At 39.0% G+C, this 16,296-nt stretch overlaps 1 protein-coding gene across 2 annotated transcripts; it reads right to left on the reverse strand.

Moving 5' to 3' along the window:
• Positions 1–1,136: 1,136 nt before the first annotated feature.
• Positions 1,137–15,105, reverse strand: rasl10a (RAS-like, family 10, member A). 2 transcript variants are annotated; one of them, XM_042000715.1, is made up of 3 exons: positions 14,165–15,105; positions 4,938–5,062; positions 1,137–3,119 (listed from the first exon to the last, which is right to left on the reverse strand). In XM_042000715.1, exons 1-3 carry the CDS (start codon positions 14,204–14,206, stop codon positions 2,849–2,851), a joined length of 438 nt encoding a protein of 145 aa, XP_041856649.1. In that variant the 5' UTR covers positions 14,207–15,105; the 3' UTR covers positions 1,137–2,848. The 2 variants fall into 2 exon arrangements, with proteins under 2 accessions (XP_041856649.1, XP_041856648.1); XM_042000714.1 differs by having other exon boundaries at positions 13,991–15,105.
• Between the last annotated feature and the right edge of the window lie 1,191 nt (positions 15,106–16,296).

Here is a 16,296-nt window from a genome sequence, read left to right on the forward strand (position 1 = left end):
GGGTGAGAAGAGACATATGGGGCACACTTTGACACAGCGGACTTAAAAGAACAGATATCTTCACTGGCTGCTATGGTGGTTCGCTGTCATGAGTTTACTCAGTTAATTATTTATTACATTAATTTCACCTGTGCGTTTCCTGCTGCCAACAGACAATATACAGTATTGACATTGTTCAACTTTTTTTTCCTTTTGAAGAAATTTAACCTTGTGATCTAAAAAGTATTTGTCAATAAATAAATATTTTAACTTTCAAATCATGGAAAACACGAGTGTAATGAATCGCATAGCTCCTTAGTACCTCAGTAAAACTTTACAGTAAACCAGTCCCTTAAAACTAAATGTTAGCTCTAATGAACTGGATGCCCATCAAGGTCCTGTGGCAGGATTATTCACAAAGAAAGCAAGTGGCCCCATCCCAAAACTTTGGACACATTTTCTGAACTATTGATCATTTCATCTTAAGCTATCTTGTCAAGCTCATCTTATGTAAATATGCTGTTTTAATATTGTGATTATTATTCATATCAATCCTCTTGTGCTTGTTTTGAATGATGCAAAGTCTGAAAAAATGTACTTAATCAAACTTAGCACATTTATGCTAAATTGGGAATACATGCACAATGCATTAAGGTATAATTACTTAATTAACTGTTTAAAACAGTCATCATTAATTCTAATACATCTGTTAAAACACTGTTGAGTTAGTTAGATGGTTATCTGGTTTTCTGTAATATAACCAGACACATATTTAAATAAAAAATCTGATGAGTTAAAGGCTTTAAATGTGTGATGCCCATTCAGTTGACTCCTGTTGATCAGGCTCCTGATAACATCACTTTACCACAAGATGGCAATATCATCAAAATTATATTAATGTAATGGAACTGTTGCACCGAACTGAGAAGCAATAAGAGCAATTTTCTGTTCCCAAATGTATTTATTAATTCATTGGGTCAAAAAGAAAAGAAAGTTACTCACCTTACTAACACCATAGAAAATTAATACATGTAACATTTCTGATATAAAACAGTAGCCCTTATTATTTGGAAAAGCACACACAAACAAAGTGATGATAACTCATGCTACACACACTTGGTTCCTAGTGTCTCTGCTACATATTTTTCTTTTTTTTATTTTACTAGAAAAACAAAACTAAAAAAAAAAAAAAAAAAGGAACACAACCAACTGGCTTCTCTGAAGGGTCGACACTACGGTACATCATGGAGAGAGCTTTTGCTCTTTCATGCCAATGAAAAAAAACAATCACATTCATCCGTTCAGCTGCACATAACACTGTCAGAAAACCATGAAATACAAAAATTAAACACAATATCACCTTTTCACATCAGTGCAAGTAAACCCTGACCTGTTGGTTCTACCAACAAAAGCATGCAAATTGATTATGTATCATTCTTATATACAGTAGGTCTGCCTATTTCAGTGCAGCCATATTCATGAAATTACCTACCTTGGCCTAATCAAAAGAAAAGCAGCTCACATTGCCCATTAGATGGTATCAATAGTGATATTAAAGCTTTATTAATGATCCATGTGTGTCTGTGATGGGGCAGTTTGTGGAAGTCATTGAGCTCTGTTTACTTATTTTTGCTGGATATCTGAGCCCAGGTGACAGTATGAGGCATTTTTAATAAAATGTAGTGGCATGTTAGTCAGTCAGGACATCGCTGCAGGATTTTATTGCTCCTTTCCAATCCAAAGCTTTAACATCTGTCTCCTCTAGCTGCATTTGTCCTTTTCCTTGTCTGAATGTCACCTATCAAACCTGCCCCACACTGTCTGCTTTACTTGCTCTCTCTTTCACACACTCACACACAGACACATATTTGAACATCTACCTTTGAGGGGATCTATCACTAACAAGCATTCCCTCGCCTCTAACCTTTACTTAATGCTAATACTAATCCTAAAACTATGGTTTCAGCATTTTGGTCTGGCCTTACAAATATAGTAAACCAAGCCCAAACACACAGACATACATATACCTACATAAACAACTACATTGCCATAAGAGGTTCAAGCTCGGCAGCCTCCTGCAGGTCCCCAGTTCCCTGGATATAATGTATTCATCAGAAACAGACTCTGAGTGAGGGGAGGGAGCAGATTAAAGCCCTACAGTACATGATGATAAGGGACTGCAGTATTTTCTGCTGCAAGACAACCTTAAAACACCCTTGGGTCAAAATAAACAGCTTTTTTATTTTTTTAATTTACTTATTTATTTTTACTGGAGGCTGAGTATGTATTAGGGACAAGAAAAGAGAGAAAGAAAATACAGTCTACTTTGATTAATGCTATCTTATATCTTTCTTTATACATAAGTGAATACTTTTGCTCTTTGCTATTCCATCTTGCAGATCATTGGCCTTAAAATAAATCTAAATGTGTTGTTGACCTTACTGAATGTGAACATTTCTGAGGGAAGACTGGATGATATTGCTGCTTCCAAACTCTGGGTCTTGCAAACAGCTTCCATTCTGTCAGGCCTGGCTACAGGCCTACTGCTATGTCACATTGGGAAGCACAGCTCGAAATGCTTAGACTTCAAGCTGATGTGAGAAAAAATAACTGTTCTATGGTTTAGTTATTGGTTTGAACTTTCTTTGTTTCTACACAGTGGGCATTATTTGACCAGGAAGTAGCTGGATGACCATGAGTGAAATTTTAGTGTCTTTTACAGCGCAAAAGTCTAATAAACCTCATTATGAAAAGTCAGCTCAGTTAAGCAGGAGGCCACGGGGTATTTTTCCAGCCATTTCGATATAAGGTCCTTTTCTCCAGGGCCGCTCCACTCCAGAGTTGAGACGGGTGGAGGGAACTCTCAGGGTCACATGATGGTGCAGCGATTCCTCTGTAGTGCCCCTTGCAGACGGATGGAGGTGTGGTTCTGGCGCATTCCCCTTGCCACAGCAATGCCCAGAAGCTCCTTGAAGAGCAGGACTACGTGCCAGTTAAACTTTGCAGAGCACTCCACATAACCACACTTCCAGGTTTTCTTCACCAGAACCGACACCGCCCTGCGAGGCATGAAACGCTGTCGTTGCAAATCTCTCTTGTTACCCACCACCAGGATTGGCACCTCGCTGCTGCTGCCTTCCCTGCAAGAAAATGTAAAGGGGAAAGCTTCATTTCAAAGAGCACAGCTATAGTCTTTTTCTTTTTTTTCTGAGGTGTGAGGGGGCGGACTGGAGGATTAGCACTTGCAGGCTCAGGGGGCCTCCCTGGAATGGTGCAGTAGCTGGTTAACAGCATTATTGAGCATGAAAATGTATAGCAAACAAGAGGTAGGAGGTAGGGATACAAGACTTGTGTTTGTAAAGTTTAGTTCTGCCACTCCATGGATCCACATCTACTATAGGTTGATGTCGTTAAGTTCAATACCTTCCAGTAGAACCTGAGTGCTGGTCACTTAGTGAGGCTCAAATTAAGGAGAAAGGGATTTCGTTTAACAAGATTATTATAGTTGCAGGTCATTGTGCTGCCTGAAGCAGTTGTATTGATGAAACATAACAAAGTGACAGGAATTATTCAAAGTTATTGTAAGTGAATTCAGTGAGGACTATTAAATGAGAAACCTGTGAGAGCAGCAGTGTCTAAGCACAAGATATCTGCTGACTTTCTGAGCAAAGTGACAGCAAAGACATAGCAGAGATGTAAAATGTTAAATCTGCTACGTTAACTAGTTTCCTTTTTATAAAGTAAATATTTTTTTACATAGTTTTTTATCTTCCAACATGGATTTGCATGCTTCTGCATATTTGCACACCTGCTTTCACAGAAGAACATTGAGCTTGAAGGTGAGGAAGCTACACAAAGAGAAAGGCTGGTAAACAGCATAATTCTGAGGTAAAGTTGAAGCAACATCTTAGCAATGTCTCCACTTCACATATTATGCTCACATAGGAGACTTAAAAAGAAATGTTTTCTTGGAGGTTTTTTTTTTTTTTTTTTTTTTTTTTTTGCAGAAGGAGACTTGTGTGCATACATTTGTGTATGGGAATGGTGCAGAAGTGATGCTGGAATACAACGCTGTCATAAGCCTCACTGAGCTCACGGTAGGCTTTATGCTAGAGGGCTTAAAAAAATAGGGCAGAAAAATGAGGTTACTCTTGTTTGGAACTGATTTCTGTAGAACCAGAGCATCCCAAGCCTATATTTTTGTTCCATTGTAGCTGATAACTTTAAAAAAAAAAAAAAACAACAAAAAAAACCCATTCCTCCTTTAAGAACCCTCCATTATTCATGATTTTAACACAGTATCTGCCCCTTCTCAGCTTTTTCTTGTCTCCTTTATTCTGACAATAGATCTTTGCCCAGTAATGATACACCATTTACCCTTTCTGCTAATAATGGGTTTCTGTCTTGGGCCATAAATATAAAGTTGCAAGAAAGTGAGCATGAACAGTGCCATATTGGTCTTGTACAACACAGGAAAAAATGAGGACCCTCAATGTGCCCTTTATATGTAAATATATGTCAGTAGTGAGAATTAGAAGCACATTTTTAATGGTCGTGTTTTTATCTCTAGAGTTCAACCCTTTTGATTCACATGTTCAGTCATAGCACTCAACCTTTTTGACATTTTTAATGCAGTTCTATGTATAGTTAAAGCAAAAGTATCCACAAAATAATCTTTAAATCACTAGTGCCATCTAAGGTTGCAACAATGCAACAATGCTAGATCAAAGATCATAACAAAGCTGTCAGGATTTCAAGGAGTGAGCTTTATTCACCACAAGGGTGAATAAAACTGTCAGAGTCATTAAATTGAAGAGCTTTAAGGCAAGCTCTAAAATTGTACTCTATCTCCAAATGGGTGACAGGGAGTAACATAAGATATCACCAGTGAGGGTTACGAGGTTTTCCATCAGTGTTTGTACACTCAGTAACAGCTGTGAGTATTAGTTTGACCATACCTGTTCTCTACAATCTGCTGTCTGATCATTTTGACGTATTCAAAGCTCTCCACACAACAGATGTCGTACACCAGTATGTAAGCGTTGGCATTGCGAACCCCTCTGCAGCGTAAATCCAGCCATTCCTAAACAACACACACAAAGAAGCATACGAAAATGAGAAAAAGAACCATGAACGAGAAACCTTTTAGCCAATCTTTTGGGAAATGTGTTTATTTACTTATTAAAGTGTCCTAATGCCACCTTCAGTAATACTTATATTTTTATCATCTTTATTTCTACCTTTTATTTTCCACTGATGAGCTGATGTTAAAAACTCCAAATATTAACTCATTATCAGTCAATTTGTAGTATGTCCATGAGATCCTTTTCCCCAGACTGATATGGCCAATGGAACATGACAAAAGATCCTGTTCTCCTAGAGTCCTGTTTCATAGCTCTGTAGAGCACATCATAAGAACCCATATGGGTACCAAGTTTGCATTTCACTACAATGACAGGGATTAGGGTGCTCAGGCTAAAGCATGTTAATAGAATATTAAACTGTTTAATACACCACTATGAAAACATACAGTGTTTGCAGAACATTTTGTGTATAATTGAAGTTTTTTCACATTTTCTGTTTCAGGTTAATCTAAAAGGTAAGATTAAGAATTTTAAAATTAGGTGGAATGGGTACCTACTGTCAATGCAGAGTATTGTTGAGGTTTCTATAGTATACTTTAATATGCACTTTAAATGCATTGTCATTGTCAGCATGTTCACCTTCTGATTGGTGTTTAGCTCATAGTGTCTCACAGAGCTGATAGCACACAGTACAACCATAGAAAACAGCAATAAAGAGCAGCTAACTGAACAGCATGTGTTCTGTGTTCCTTTAATATTTTAAAAGCACTCTGGCTCTGTGTCACAGTTTGCTTTCCTCTGTTACAGAGAAAGTGCAGAGTCAATGAATTCCTAGAGCTGGCGTTGCTCTTGGAGTCTCATAGCCTGGAACAAAGTCATTTGGTGACTACCCAGCAGAAAGCACTGCTCTGTCTCCTAGCTACACATAGTCAAGGACGATAACCAGACAAATGCAAATACTCGCCTTCTGTCAGGAGAAGAAAAATGGACAGTTTTACTTTTGCTGTTGCTTGGCTGAGCTTTGTAATCAGGGCACATGTCTTGTGGTGAATAGCAATGTTTTGTTTGATGCTAATGAGTTTCCAAGTGTAATTAAAGAACATATCTATCACAAGTGGGTGATTTACACCTGACTGGGGACAGTTGTTCCAGTAAAAAAAAGGTGACCCATTCTTCTATTCATGGCATGTTTCCCTAAGCTCACACGGGCACACCACCTCCACCTCCCTTACAGCTTCAAAATGTCCAAATCCCAAAAAAATGAAAAAAGGCAGAAGCAGATTAAGGAACGCGCAGACAGCGTGTCAACATAACCTCTGGTGTTCCCGTACACTGATACTAATGGCTCTGGGGTTAGAGACTGATACTTCAGTGTACAGAAACAATAGTGACATGCTTGGAATTGTACTAAAGCTTGGAAATCTTTTTGGACAATAGAGTAATGATTTGATTAGAGAAGAAGCAGCATAGCTTCATGGGAAGCTTTAACACTTTTATGTCTACGCATTAAATGTAATTTACACAACATGAGGTTGAAACCATCATTCAGTTGCAGTGCAGCTTAGTACAAATCTCAAAAGAAGGGAGAACAGTCAGCCTGGTTTCTTATTAAGAGGGGAAACTATGCGTTCAAGCACCTTAAAAGTGAATTAATTCTCTTCTTGTATCATGCATAACATGCTGATTTACAGATCTATGCTTTGTGGTGTTAATGTAAAAAAAAAATCCATATTTCTGTCATACCATCACTATTTGACAGACTATTTTGGCTCCTGATTCTTATAAAAGCATATACATACTATGCCAAAAATTGGCTTTTGGGAATGGTGGAAACTTCAGTCAACATCTTCTTTATTTAAAGTCGTGCACCCTCCGCTCAAAGTTTCTTTCACTCAATCCAACCTGTTGAAATGGATTCGAGTTGATCAGAGAGGGAAAGATACACTAAACGAGAACCAGAGTCTTTGGAAGGCTCCATTCTCACATCATTAGTGTCTGAGTACAAAAAAGTACTTTAACATACCACAAAGACCATGTTGGGATAATCTATACCTGCAGACTCTTGAGTGCAGGAAAGGCAGAATGTATGTTTGTTTTTTTTAGTTAGGCAAAGCAAGTTTATTTGTATATCACAATTCAATGACAGGGTGATTCAAAGTGGTTTACAGAAACTCTGAAACATCCGAAAATAGGAAGCAAAATTTAAAATTAAAAACAAAATTAAAATAAAAATAAAAAAAATTCAAGCTCAAAAGAAACAGATACAGGTTTGAATTTTTAAATAAAAACAAGTGAAATGCAGCAGAGAACAGGTGGGTTTTTAACCTGGATTTAAATAAACTGAGTGTTTCAGCTGATCTGAGGCTTTCTGGGAGTTTGTTCCAGACATGTGGAGCATAGAAGCTGAATGCAGCTTCTCCATGTCTGGTTTTGACTCTGGGAACTGATAAGAAACTGGATCCAGATGACCTGAGGGTTCTGGTAGGTTCATAGGATCAATCATTTTCGTCCTAAACCATTCAGAGATTTATAGACCAGCAGCAGGACCTTAAAGTCTATCTTCTGACAGGCAGCCAGTGTAGTTAAAGGAAACTAAGATTATTTTCTAACTCCCATAGCGTGGGCTTGGGACAACTCTGCAGATATTTTATGTGCACAAAAAAAACCACACACATTGGAGGTACAATGTGGTTTGAAAAAGGTGGGGCTAAGTTGGGTATTTATAGATCTGTGCATATTAAATCTAAGATAATCCCACATTATCATTCTTTGAATATTTTCAAATGTTTTATTAATGCCTTGAAAGCGCGTTCAATAATTTTGCCTCAGAAAATTGAATAAATAAACCTAAATCCAGGTTTGACCGCTGTCTCTGCTGGAGTAATTCAGTTTGTCATATGCTGCCATGATTTTCAAAGCTGTTCTCCTTGATATGCATAATGCTTTTTGACTGATGCACCTGAACCTCCGGCACAGATTATTTGGCCTCTCTGCAGCTCTGTTTGTTGTGTCATATTTACTTTGAAATCTTAAATATCAAAGTAAATGTTATGCTTCTGTTTAGTAGCAGATATGACCCACAGGTTTAGCAGTACAACGCTGACTGATCTGTGTGCTGATGTTCTTTCCTACTCCTGCAATAACTTGAAATAGGATTAAAAAAAAAAAAAAAAGAAAGAAAGAAAATGTAATCACTTTGCTATCAAGCCTCTGGTTTATGTACATGCTGTACAGCCCATCTGCACACTGAAGATCAGCTGATCAACTGTGACAGGGAGGCTAAGGGAAAAGGCGATGATCAGTGTGATAATGCTAATGATAATTCCTGCACATTGATGAGAATTAATTTGCCTTCATTCAGCTTGGAAGAGTTATTTATGGGTTTGTGTTGACAGGAAGAAACAGCCTCACACAAGAACAGTAAGATAATGAGGCTGATCAGGCATGGGGGCAGACATGTGTAAGACATGTGTAAGATCACTGCAGTCGGAAGTGACAGAGGAAGGGGGAGACTGTGTGGTGAAAACTGGTGTAAACTGTGATCACCATCCCCACCCCAGTTTTTCAGCAACTTCTTAGCAGCAGCTTACAGAAAGTTTAACTCAGGTTTTAGCTTTTTGATCTATACTATAACTTTTGGTATCAAATACAATTTAAATCCAAGTTGTGCCATCATTTCACAAAAAAAAAGGTGCAGTCCCAGCCATAACCATGCATGTAATCAAAGCTCAGCCTTTTCTGATAATTGAGGCAGCTGAGGACGTGAGATGCACACAGTGGCTTCAGTTGTACCCTCACATCTTTTGTGCTAAAAATAGCAGCTTGGGTTCACATCTCATATCTCTTTGTCATCCAAGTTCTGGTTTTAAATGCAGAGCCGCGCCCCCCCTCACCCCCTCCAAAACATGAAACACAAGCAAAACAAAGAAGTAAAAACAAGACAGCGCATCAATTTATCGCTGATGAACTGGAATCAAATAAATGCAAAATGCGTGTGTGGGCATGTTTATTTGTGTTTCCTTGCAGGATATGAGTGTGCTCTTGTGGGAGCATCAATGCGAAGTGTGGTGCTGCTATCTGCATCCTCCAATCGGCCTTTTTACCATGGTGTAGAAAAAAGAGCATCTCATCTTCAAGAGCCAAACAGAACATGTTTCCCTGACAACCGTGGGCCGTGGTCAGGCTAAGACAAAGCTGTCGTGTCTCCTAATATTACCAGGAAAAAGGAGGGGCAGCTTAATGGTATGCATGGTTGTGATGGATCATGCTCAAGGAGGGAAACTGGGTGTATTGTCAAGGGGAAAAGGTGCTGAGTAATTAAAGATTTGGCATGCAAAGGCCACACCGGATGACTTGCAGTTAAAATCTATTACATTCCCTGCAGGTAAAATTCCCATTACTCAATGATGATCTATAGACAGAAAACCATTAAAAACGTGCAAGCTTAGTAAGTCTTTAGTGTATTTGCCTTGTTTTAGATAGAAAGCGAGAATTTGTACACTTGAATCAGAATTTTAAAGAGATCAAGTGTGGCTCCTCTTGGGCATTATAGTCAAGTATTGTTGACCTAAAAGAAGGATATTGCACAAGTTCAAACAAATTTAGAAGAACTGTTATGAATCAGGGGCATATGCTTGTTCCGTCTCTAGAGGGGAGTTAGATGCTCATTAAATATAAAGCTACAGCCAAGAGCACAAAAACGGAAATCAGCGTAGCTTTGTCCAGAGCTTATGTAATCCACTTATCACCCCTAGACTTATTAATTTACATGTTTTAGCTCTCTCTCTCTCTCTCTCTCTCTCTCTCTCTCTCTCTCTCTCTCTCTGTTTAACCGATGTAAAATAAAACAGTTAAAAAAGCACAATTTGTGATCGCACAGAAGGTCAGATGTAGGGCTATTAGCTGGTTGAACATGTTGATACATGTTTGGTTTTTGCCATAATGAGCAAATTCATTACCTTTGTATAGATAAATGTTTAAAGAGACAGGAGAGATGTAATGGGTCAGTCTTCTCATTTAATTCTCTAAGAGAGCATCAAATATGCATTTTAATGAAGTTATGCAGTAATTTATTTGACTATATGTTTCTGTAGAAATAAGGACATTGCCCACTTAAACAGCTAATAACCCCAATGTTATTAACAGAATTACTGATTATAAATAGAGGTTGCAGGTTTAGAAAAAGTTGCATGGATTGGGACCAAAATTTGAATGAGTTATTTCTTTGTCAATACTCCATCTGTTCACCAAGTTTTATTAGGAAATGACGAAGTAGTGTTTGCAGAATCCTCTTGAGAAACTTTAGTGATCGAAAGAGTTTAAGTCATTGCAACTGAGCTGCAACACAAGCTAATTTAGATATTTTGCAGTTTGACTAAATTGAAAACAAATGCACAGCACAAATTACACACCTAACTGTTTGGTTTTAATACTGTAACATTAAATACTTTGACGTGACAATTAAAGTTACTAAAGTCAACTTCTCTTCAATGTTAAAAAAAAGGCCTTTTTTTTGTTTGTTTGTTTTTTTGTCCCCCATAAAACATGACTGTTGTCATTTGCAACCATCCAGTGGCATCCAATATCAAACAGGAGCTACATAATCAAGTCCAAAATAAACAAAGCCAAATCTGAAGGCTTTGTTTAATCTAGAACTCTTCAAGCAACTTGTAAATCATATCAAACAAAAATCAGGCTGTTGTAGACTGTGATCTCCTCCTTCTCTTTGTGGGATTTTTTTCCCCTGAACAACAAAGGAAAATCTGAATAATTACCCACTTCATTCCTGAAGTTAGGTACCCACATGCATGGAAATGCAGGGTGCTTTCAGACCCCTTCCACAGCGCAGATCCTATACTCTCTGGTACAAACACAGTAATGTAGAGCAAACAGTGGTTTCATGCTGTATTAAGGTTGAAAATATTGTATAATTAACCTTTAAGATCCAGCGCCTTGAGCTCTCTCAGCCGCTGGAGCAAACAGAAAAAGATGGACAAGAAAAAGGCAAATATTGCCACCAAAACAATAAAATCTTCTCAGCTCTGAACACTTAAACTGCTTGCAAATCTCTTTTGCTGTTAACAGATGAATCCATATTTCTGCTGCTTTTGCAAGAGTCAAAATGACTAAATGCGTTACATAAAAAGCAGTCATTTCCATGCTGTTATCAAAGAGAGTAGATAACTGAGAAAATGTCCAGAGAGAGCAGGAAAGAGGGAGAAGGAGCATCTTGAGTGGGAGGAAGTCATAGAGATGCATTATGGCTTGAACAAAAAAGAACAAGAACACTAATACTGAATGTTCTGTCAGGCTTAAATCCATCTGTCATCGTATCTAATTGACACACTGTGGCAGATGCTCTCTAAAAGCTATATTATCAGCAACGGGCAAGCGTATACAAAGCAAACAAATCATTAAACCATCATGGCCTCACAGTAAAATAACCGAAATTTTGCCTGTAACACATGTTTGGAAAGATAAAAGTGGGATGACTGAAATGATGTTAGCCTGCTGGGATCTTACTGCTCTTCTTTTAATATAATTTAAGCTAATGAGAAACAGCCAAGCTGCATCCACATGGAGGCATACTCACTCTCTCAGCTTAGTCATCTCAAATTTCAGAGGATGAATTAAACCTCACTTACTTTGTGTCTATTAAAGTCTGTGCAAATTTTGCAATTGACTGCAGTCACTCTGTCCTCTGCTGGTGGTATTCCCAGGTGTATTCTAACAGGGAATAGTTCTTTAATTCAGCTTCTTGCAGACAGCAAATAAATTTCAGTTATGGTCTTGTGTGCTGCTCTGTGTACCCACAGCCCCTGTTTCAGGTTATGTGTTTCTTGCAATGGGCTAAATACATAGATAAGCAGTGATTCAAAAATGCCTTATCAGTGCTTTCACTGTAAATAGAGGACATCCCCAGAAAAACTGTAAGAGTGGGCTTGAGAAAAAGTGGGACACAGCCAGAGCGGAGAAGAAAAAGCACAGCAGCCTTGCAGGGTCATTCCTCAGCAAATGAGTAACAATAAATCTGTCTAATGGAAATGTTGTAGTAGCACACAGCTAATGGTTTTCCCCTTCTGTGTACCTTCCACCAAGGCCCTGTCAAACAGGGGTCCTTTCACTGATCCACCAGTTAGTATGAAATGTTCTGCAGAATATGATACAGCATGATGGTGAAAGCTGTGAGTGCTGAAAAGCTTGCTGATGTGACTCAACCTTTGGCACAGGCACACTCCTACACTTAAACCCATGAGACACATTTTGTCTTATTCCGGCTATCCGGTCACACCTACCAGCTTGCTCCCTGAGGGGGATTAGGCAGCATTTTGCATACAAACTAAGACATTCAGAGTATTTTAAAAGGGTCTCTGTGGGAGACAGGCAACAAAGCACTCTGCAGACCTTTTTTACACCTTCCAACAAATTGTTATATGTGGTACAGGGGTTGTGTGTAATTCTACAAGGATGATCCCTCAGGCACTTTAGCAACTTGTCAGGCATTTTTTGTGTTAGCACCTGGTTTTCTGAGTGCACTGCAAACCAACATTTTGTGAACCCCCTCATTCAAGTTGTTCTTTTGTGGTCTCCCACCACAGTGTTTCTTGTGGATATATCTGAAGAAACCAAGCTGAAAGAACAGGAATTATTTCAACAACAGCAATAGGCATGTCAGCGTAGTGACATGGTGGGCTTTTATCATGTAGTATCACAGCTTTACAAGTGACATACAACTCAAGTTAATGCAGAAGGTGAAATGGAACAGTCTGTTTTCAAGGACCACACTCTTTTATATACAGCAATGCAATAAATCTTGCATTTTTGAGCTGGTAAATGGATATTTTCCATGGCAAAGTCTCACTTTCCACCACACAGTAGGTCTAGATGATTTTCACAATGGGGAATAATGAGATTCTCCTCTAATAGTTTTAAACAATCTTTGACTAAATTCACCTTTTTTAAATTCTTTTTGAAAATTTATTTTGAAGACAAGAGAATGCTTCAGATGTCTGAATGTGACCAATCAAGTCAGGTTCTTCCAAAGTTGCAAGATTTTTCAATTAATTCTTTGTGTTTCCACAGTGGAGGAAAAGCAACACAGACGGGATTTGGGATTTTTTGTTTTTTAAAGCCTAGTTAAACTAATTTTCATTAGCCTCATATGGCTTTCCTGAACTTTAAAATGTTTTCATGCAGAATGGTGATTGTGGGCTAACATGAAGGAGAAAATGTGAAGCATCCCATGCTTTTGATATGAGCATGTCAGTATTTTTCAAGAAAAAAAAAGGAACTTTAAACAATACACCAAATTCAATCAGATCCTTTTTTCTTGGCATAGAAAAAGCCAAAACTGCACATCCTCTTCGCAATGTGGTTACAAATCTGAGCAACTGGAGCTACAATCAGTGCATACCATGATTTTGCAGTCAATTGTGGCTCCAATTAATGAGGCATGCAATCTATAACCAATAATAAAAAAGCTATATTTGTATAAATAGTTTAACCAGGTGTCTATAGTATATTATCCTTTTCTGTGAGAAACACACAAGCACAACCAGCAGCATAATGTAATCAGCTCATCTAAATACACCTGCCTGAACTATGTCTTTAGTTAAGTCTGCAGAAGATATTTCCTGATTAATACAAAACTCATTCTTTCCTCATGAGGGGGTTAAGAGAGTTTACTCTGTCAAAGTGAAGATCTAAGGCTTTAAGTCAGTCTCCATAGCAACTAGTAGACATTTAAAAATGAAAAAGAATAAATACAATTGTTTTGTCTTTAGCAGCTGCTGTCAACAGACTAGTAAAATAAAGCAGAGATCAAGCAAACGAATAAGAGAAGTTATAAATCAGAGAAATAATCATTAAGGCTTGAAAACCCCTTTCTTTAATTTAGCTGAATCTTTTGGGGGTAAATGTTTAAGTACCTGACTGGCGCTTGCTGGAAAAGAGGAGATTGGTGGGACGTCCAAAATTTTCAGCTCATACATGATCCCGTTCAGTATGACGGAGGGTCTGTACACATATCTGGTCCTGGTCGGCGTGTAAACCTCCGAGAAATCATTATAAATGAACTGGCGGATTATAGAAGTTTTACCCACTCCGGGAGCACCGATCACTGCAATACTCAGGGTCTCCACCATCCCTGGAACACGAGTTCAGCACCATGGACAGCGCCGACGACAACGACAGATGTGACCGTCCAGAAACACAGCTGGCCGCAGCTCTGACGGAATCCAATACACCCCCCACCGCTGCTCCTCTAACCTGCAGCCTCTAAACCACCTTAACTGGCTTCAATAAACGAATCAATTAGCGGATAAATTATCCAGCCGTCGAGCACAGCGAGGAAACTTTATCTCTCAGGTGAGGGTGAGAGCAGAGAAGCCGCGCAGCTTGCAGGTCGTCAGATAATAATCTCAACCATGATCACGCAAATGGAGGGATTTTCGCTGCTTCTGCGAGCCAACGCACAGAGAGAAACTCTTGGTTTTCAGGGGACATCCCCTGCCAACCTCGTCCCCAGAGAGGAAACATAAAAGTCCGCCCTTGCCGTCTCCACATGGACATAATCCTGTCCCAGGTTAGGCTCTGACCTTGCCCAAACGCACAATAGCTCCCGTGTTGTTCATTGATTATCTCCTCTGCGCCTCTCGCTCATTTCCACCGATGCACCAGCACCGCACTCCTCCATCACAGGGAGGAAGACGCACAGCCCCCAGGCTCGTAAATAAGCTGTCCACGTGCTATGAAATGGCATGAAACCTTTCAATCTTTAATCTTGCTTTCGGTGTCACGAAAATATTCGATGTAATTTAAGAAAGAATATTTAAAAAAATAATGATAATAATCCTCACAGCCGACAGACGCGCGTTTTCTGTGAAGGCATCTGAAGTCTGGTAACGTTGTCTCTGCTGTTGGTTGGATAGATGGTAGATCTCTCTCTCCCTCTCTCTCATCACTTAAATCCTCTGCCCTGCTCATCCAATAGGATCGTCTCATGCGCAAAGCGTGTGAAAGCTTGGTGTTCCCATACTCCGCAAAAGGAACAGGCCACACACACTATGCATCATCACAATGTGAGGACCGTGGGGGCGCGTCGCAAGACTGACTTCATACCTACAGAGTGACTTACTAGCTTCTGGTCATGGTCTTCAGGCAGGGCAGGGTTGATATGTGCCATCAATCACTGCTGGGTGACAGCGGCACACAAAGGACGAGCCTGAGGAATAAATCTCACACATTTGATGTCCCCAAGAAAGACTGGAGGATGTGTTTCTAACATCTGAAACTACAACACTTTCCAAGAAGGTTCTGCTTATGAATCATTTATGTTTAAATAATGGTTTTATAAGTTAGTCACAAACGGCTAATCCGTTTAGTCCTGTAGATAATCATTAGTCTACACTGTAAATTAATGTAGTATAAATATTCCTTTATTAGAAAATATGAAGTTATTTTTGACACAAGTGTGTAGTTTCTAATGTAATACGTTTAAGACAATAAGGAATAAACAAATCCAGAATGCAGAAAGTCAGCAGCTAAAACTTCGTGCCAGGGTCTAAAAATAATTTAGCCAGGATCATGAAGGATATTAAATATCAGCCATATAGGCTTCAGTTTATTGGGTTCATGAATGAAGTGTAAAAGCAGATTTTTTTTGGTGATTTATCCCTTTACCTTTAAAAGAAAAACAGTGAGGTTACGCCCCCTAGTGGAATGCTTTCATCACAGAGGATGAATATAATAGATCATTCATTAGAAGTCACCCGTCACAGATTTCCACACAGATCTTTCTTCTAGTCAGCGTTTCTGCATAGCTGGATACAGCGGACACTTTTTTAAACACAATCTTAAATTAAATGTATTTCTTTCACATTTGCTCAGCAGAAGTCCTGGTTTTGCTTTAAAAGAAGGCTGGACTTAGAACACCTTGTTGCTGCAGTCCTGCTGAGAGGACATGGTGCCTTGACCTTAAACTTACTTAAGTCAGTTTGTAAACAAAAACTGTGAACATTGCCAAGTCTGTAAAAACTGCTAGCTAGCAGCCCATGAGAGGAGCCCTGAACACCTCAAAGGTCACTGAGGATGATGAAGTGGTGTGAAAACATTGCATGTAGACTCAGGGCATTTGGGAATGAGGACTTTATGAAGCAGACAAAATAGTTCATACCTCCTGCAACACTCTGCTGCTTTCAGTTTTAGCATCTAGTGCAAGAAGGAAGGAAAGAAA

This window comes from Melanotaenia boesemani, chromosome 11 (assembly GCF_017639745.1).
Source record: "Melanotaenia boesemani isolate fMelBoe1 chromosome 11, fMelBoe1.pri, whole genome shotgun sequence".
Classification (NCBI taxonomy): domain Eukaryota; kingdom Metazoa; phylum Chordata; class Actinopteri; order Atheriniformes; family Melanotaeniidae; genus Melanotaenia; species Melanotaenia boesemani.

What these genes read in the sequence shown, in the direction of transcription:
- rasl10a (XM_042000714.1), bottom strand. Translation starts at nt 14,206, where the DNA reads ATGGTGGAGACCCTGAGTATTGCAGTGATCGGTGCTCCCGGAGTGGGT. An exon ending in TTCCAGCAAGCGCCAGTCAG is followed by an intron (nt 5,063 to 13,990) that starts GTACTTAAACAT and finishes TGTGTTGTTTAG; the next exon opens with GAATGGCTGGATTTACGCTG. An exon ending in CAGCAGATTGTAGAGAACAG is followed by an intron (nt 3,120 to 4,937) that starts GTATGGTCAAAC and finishes ATTTTCTTGCAG; the next exon opens with GGAAGGCAGCAGCAGCGAGG.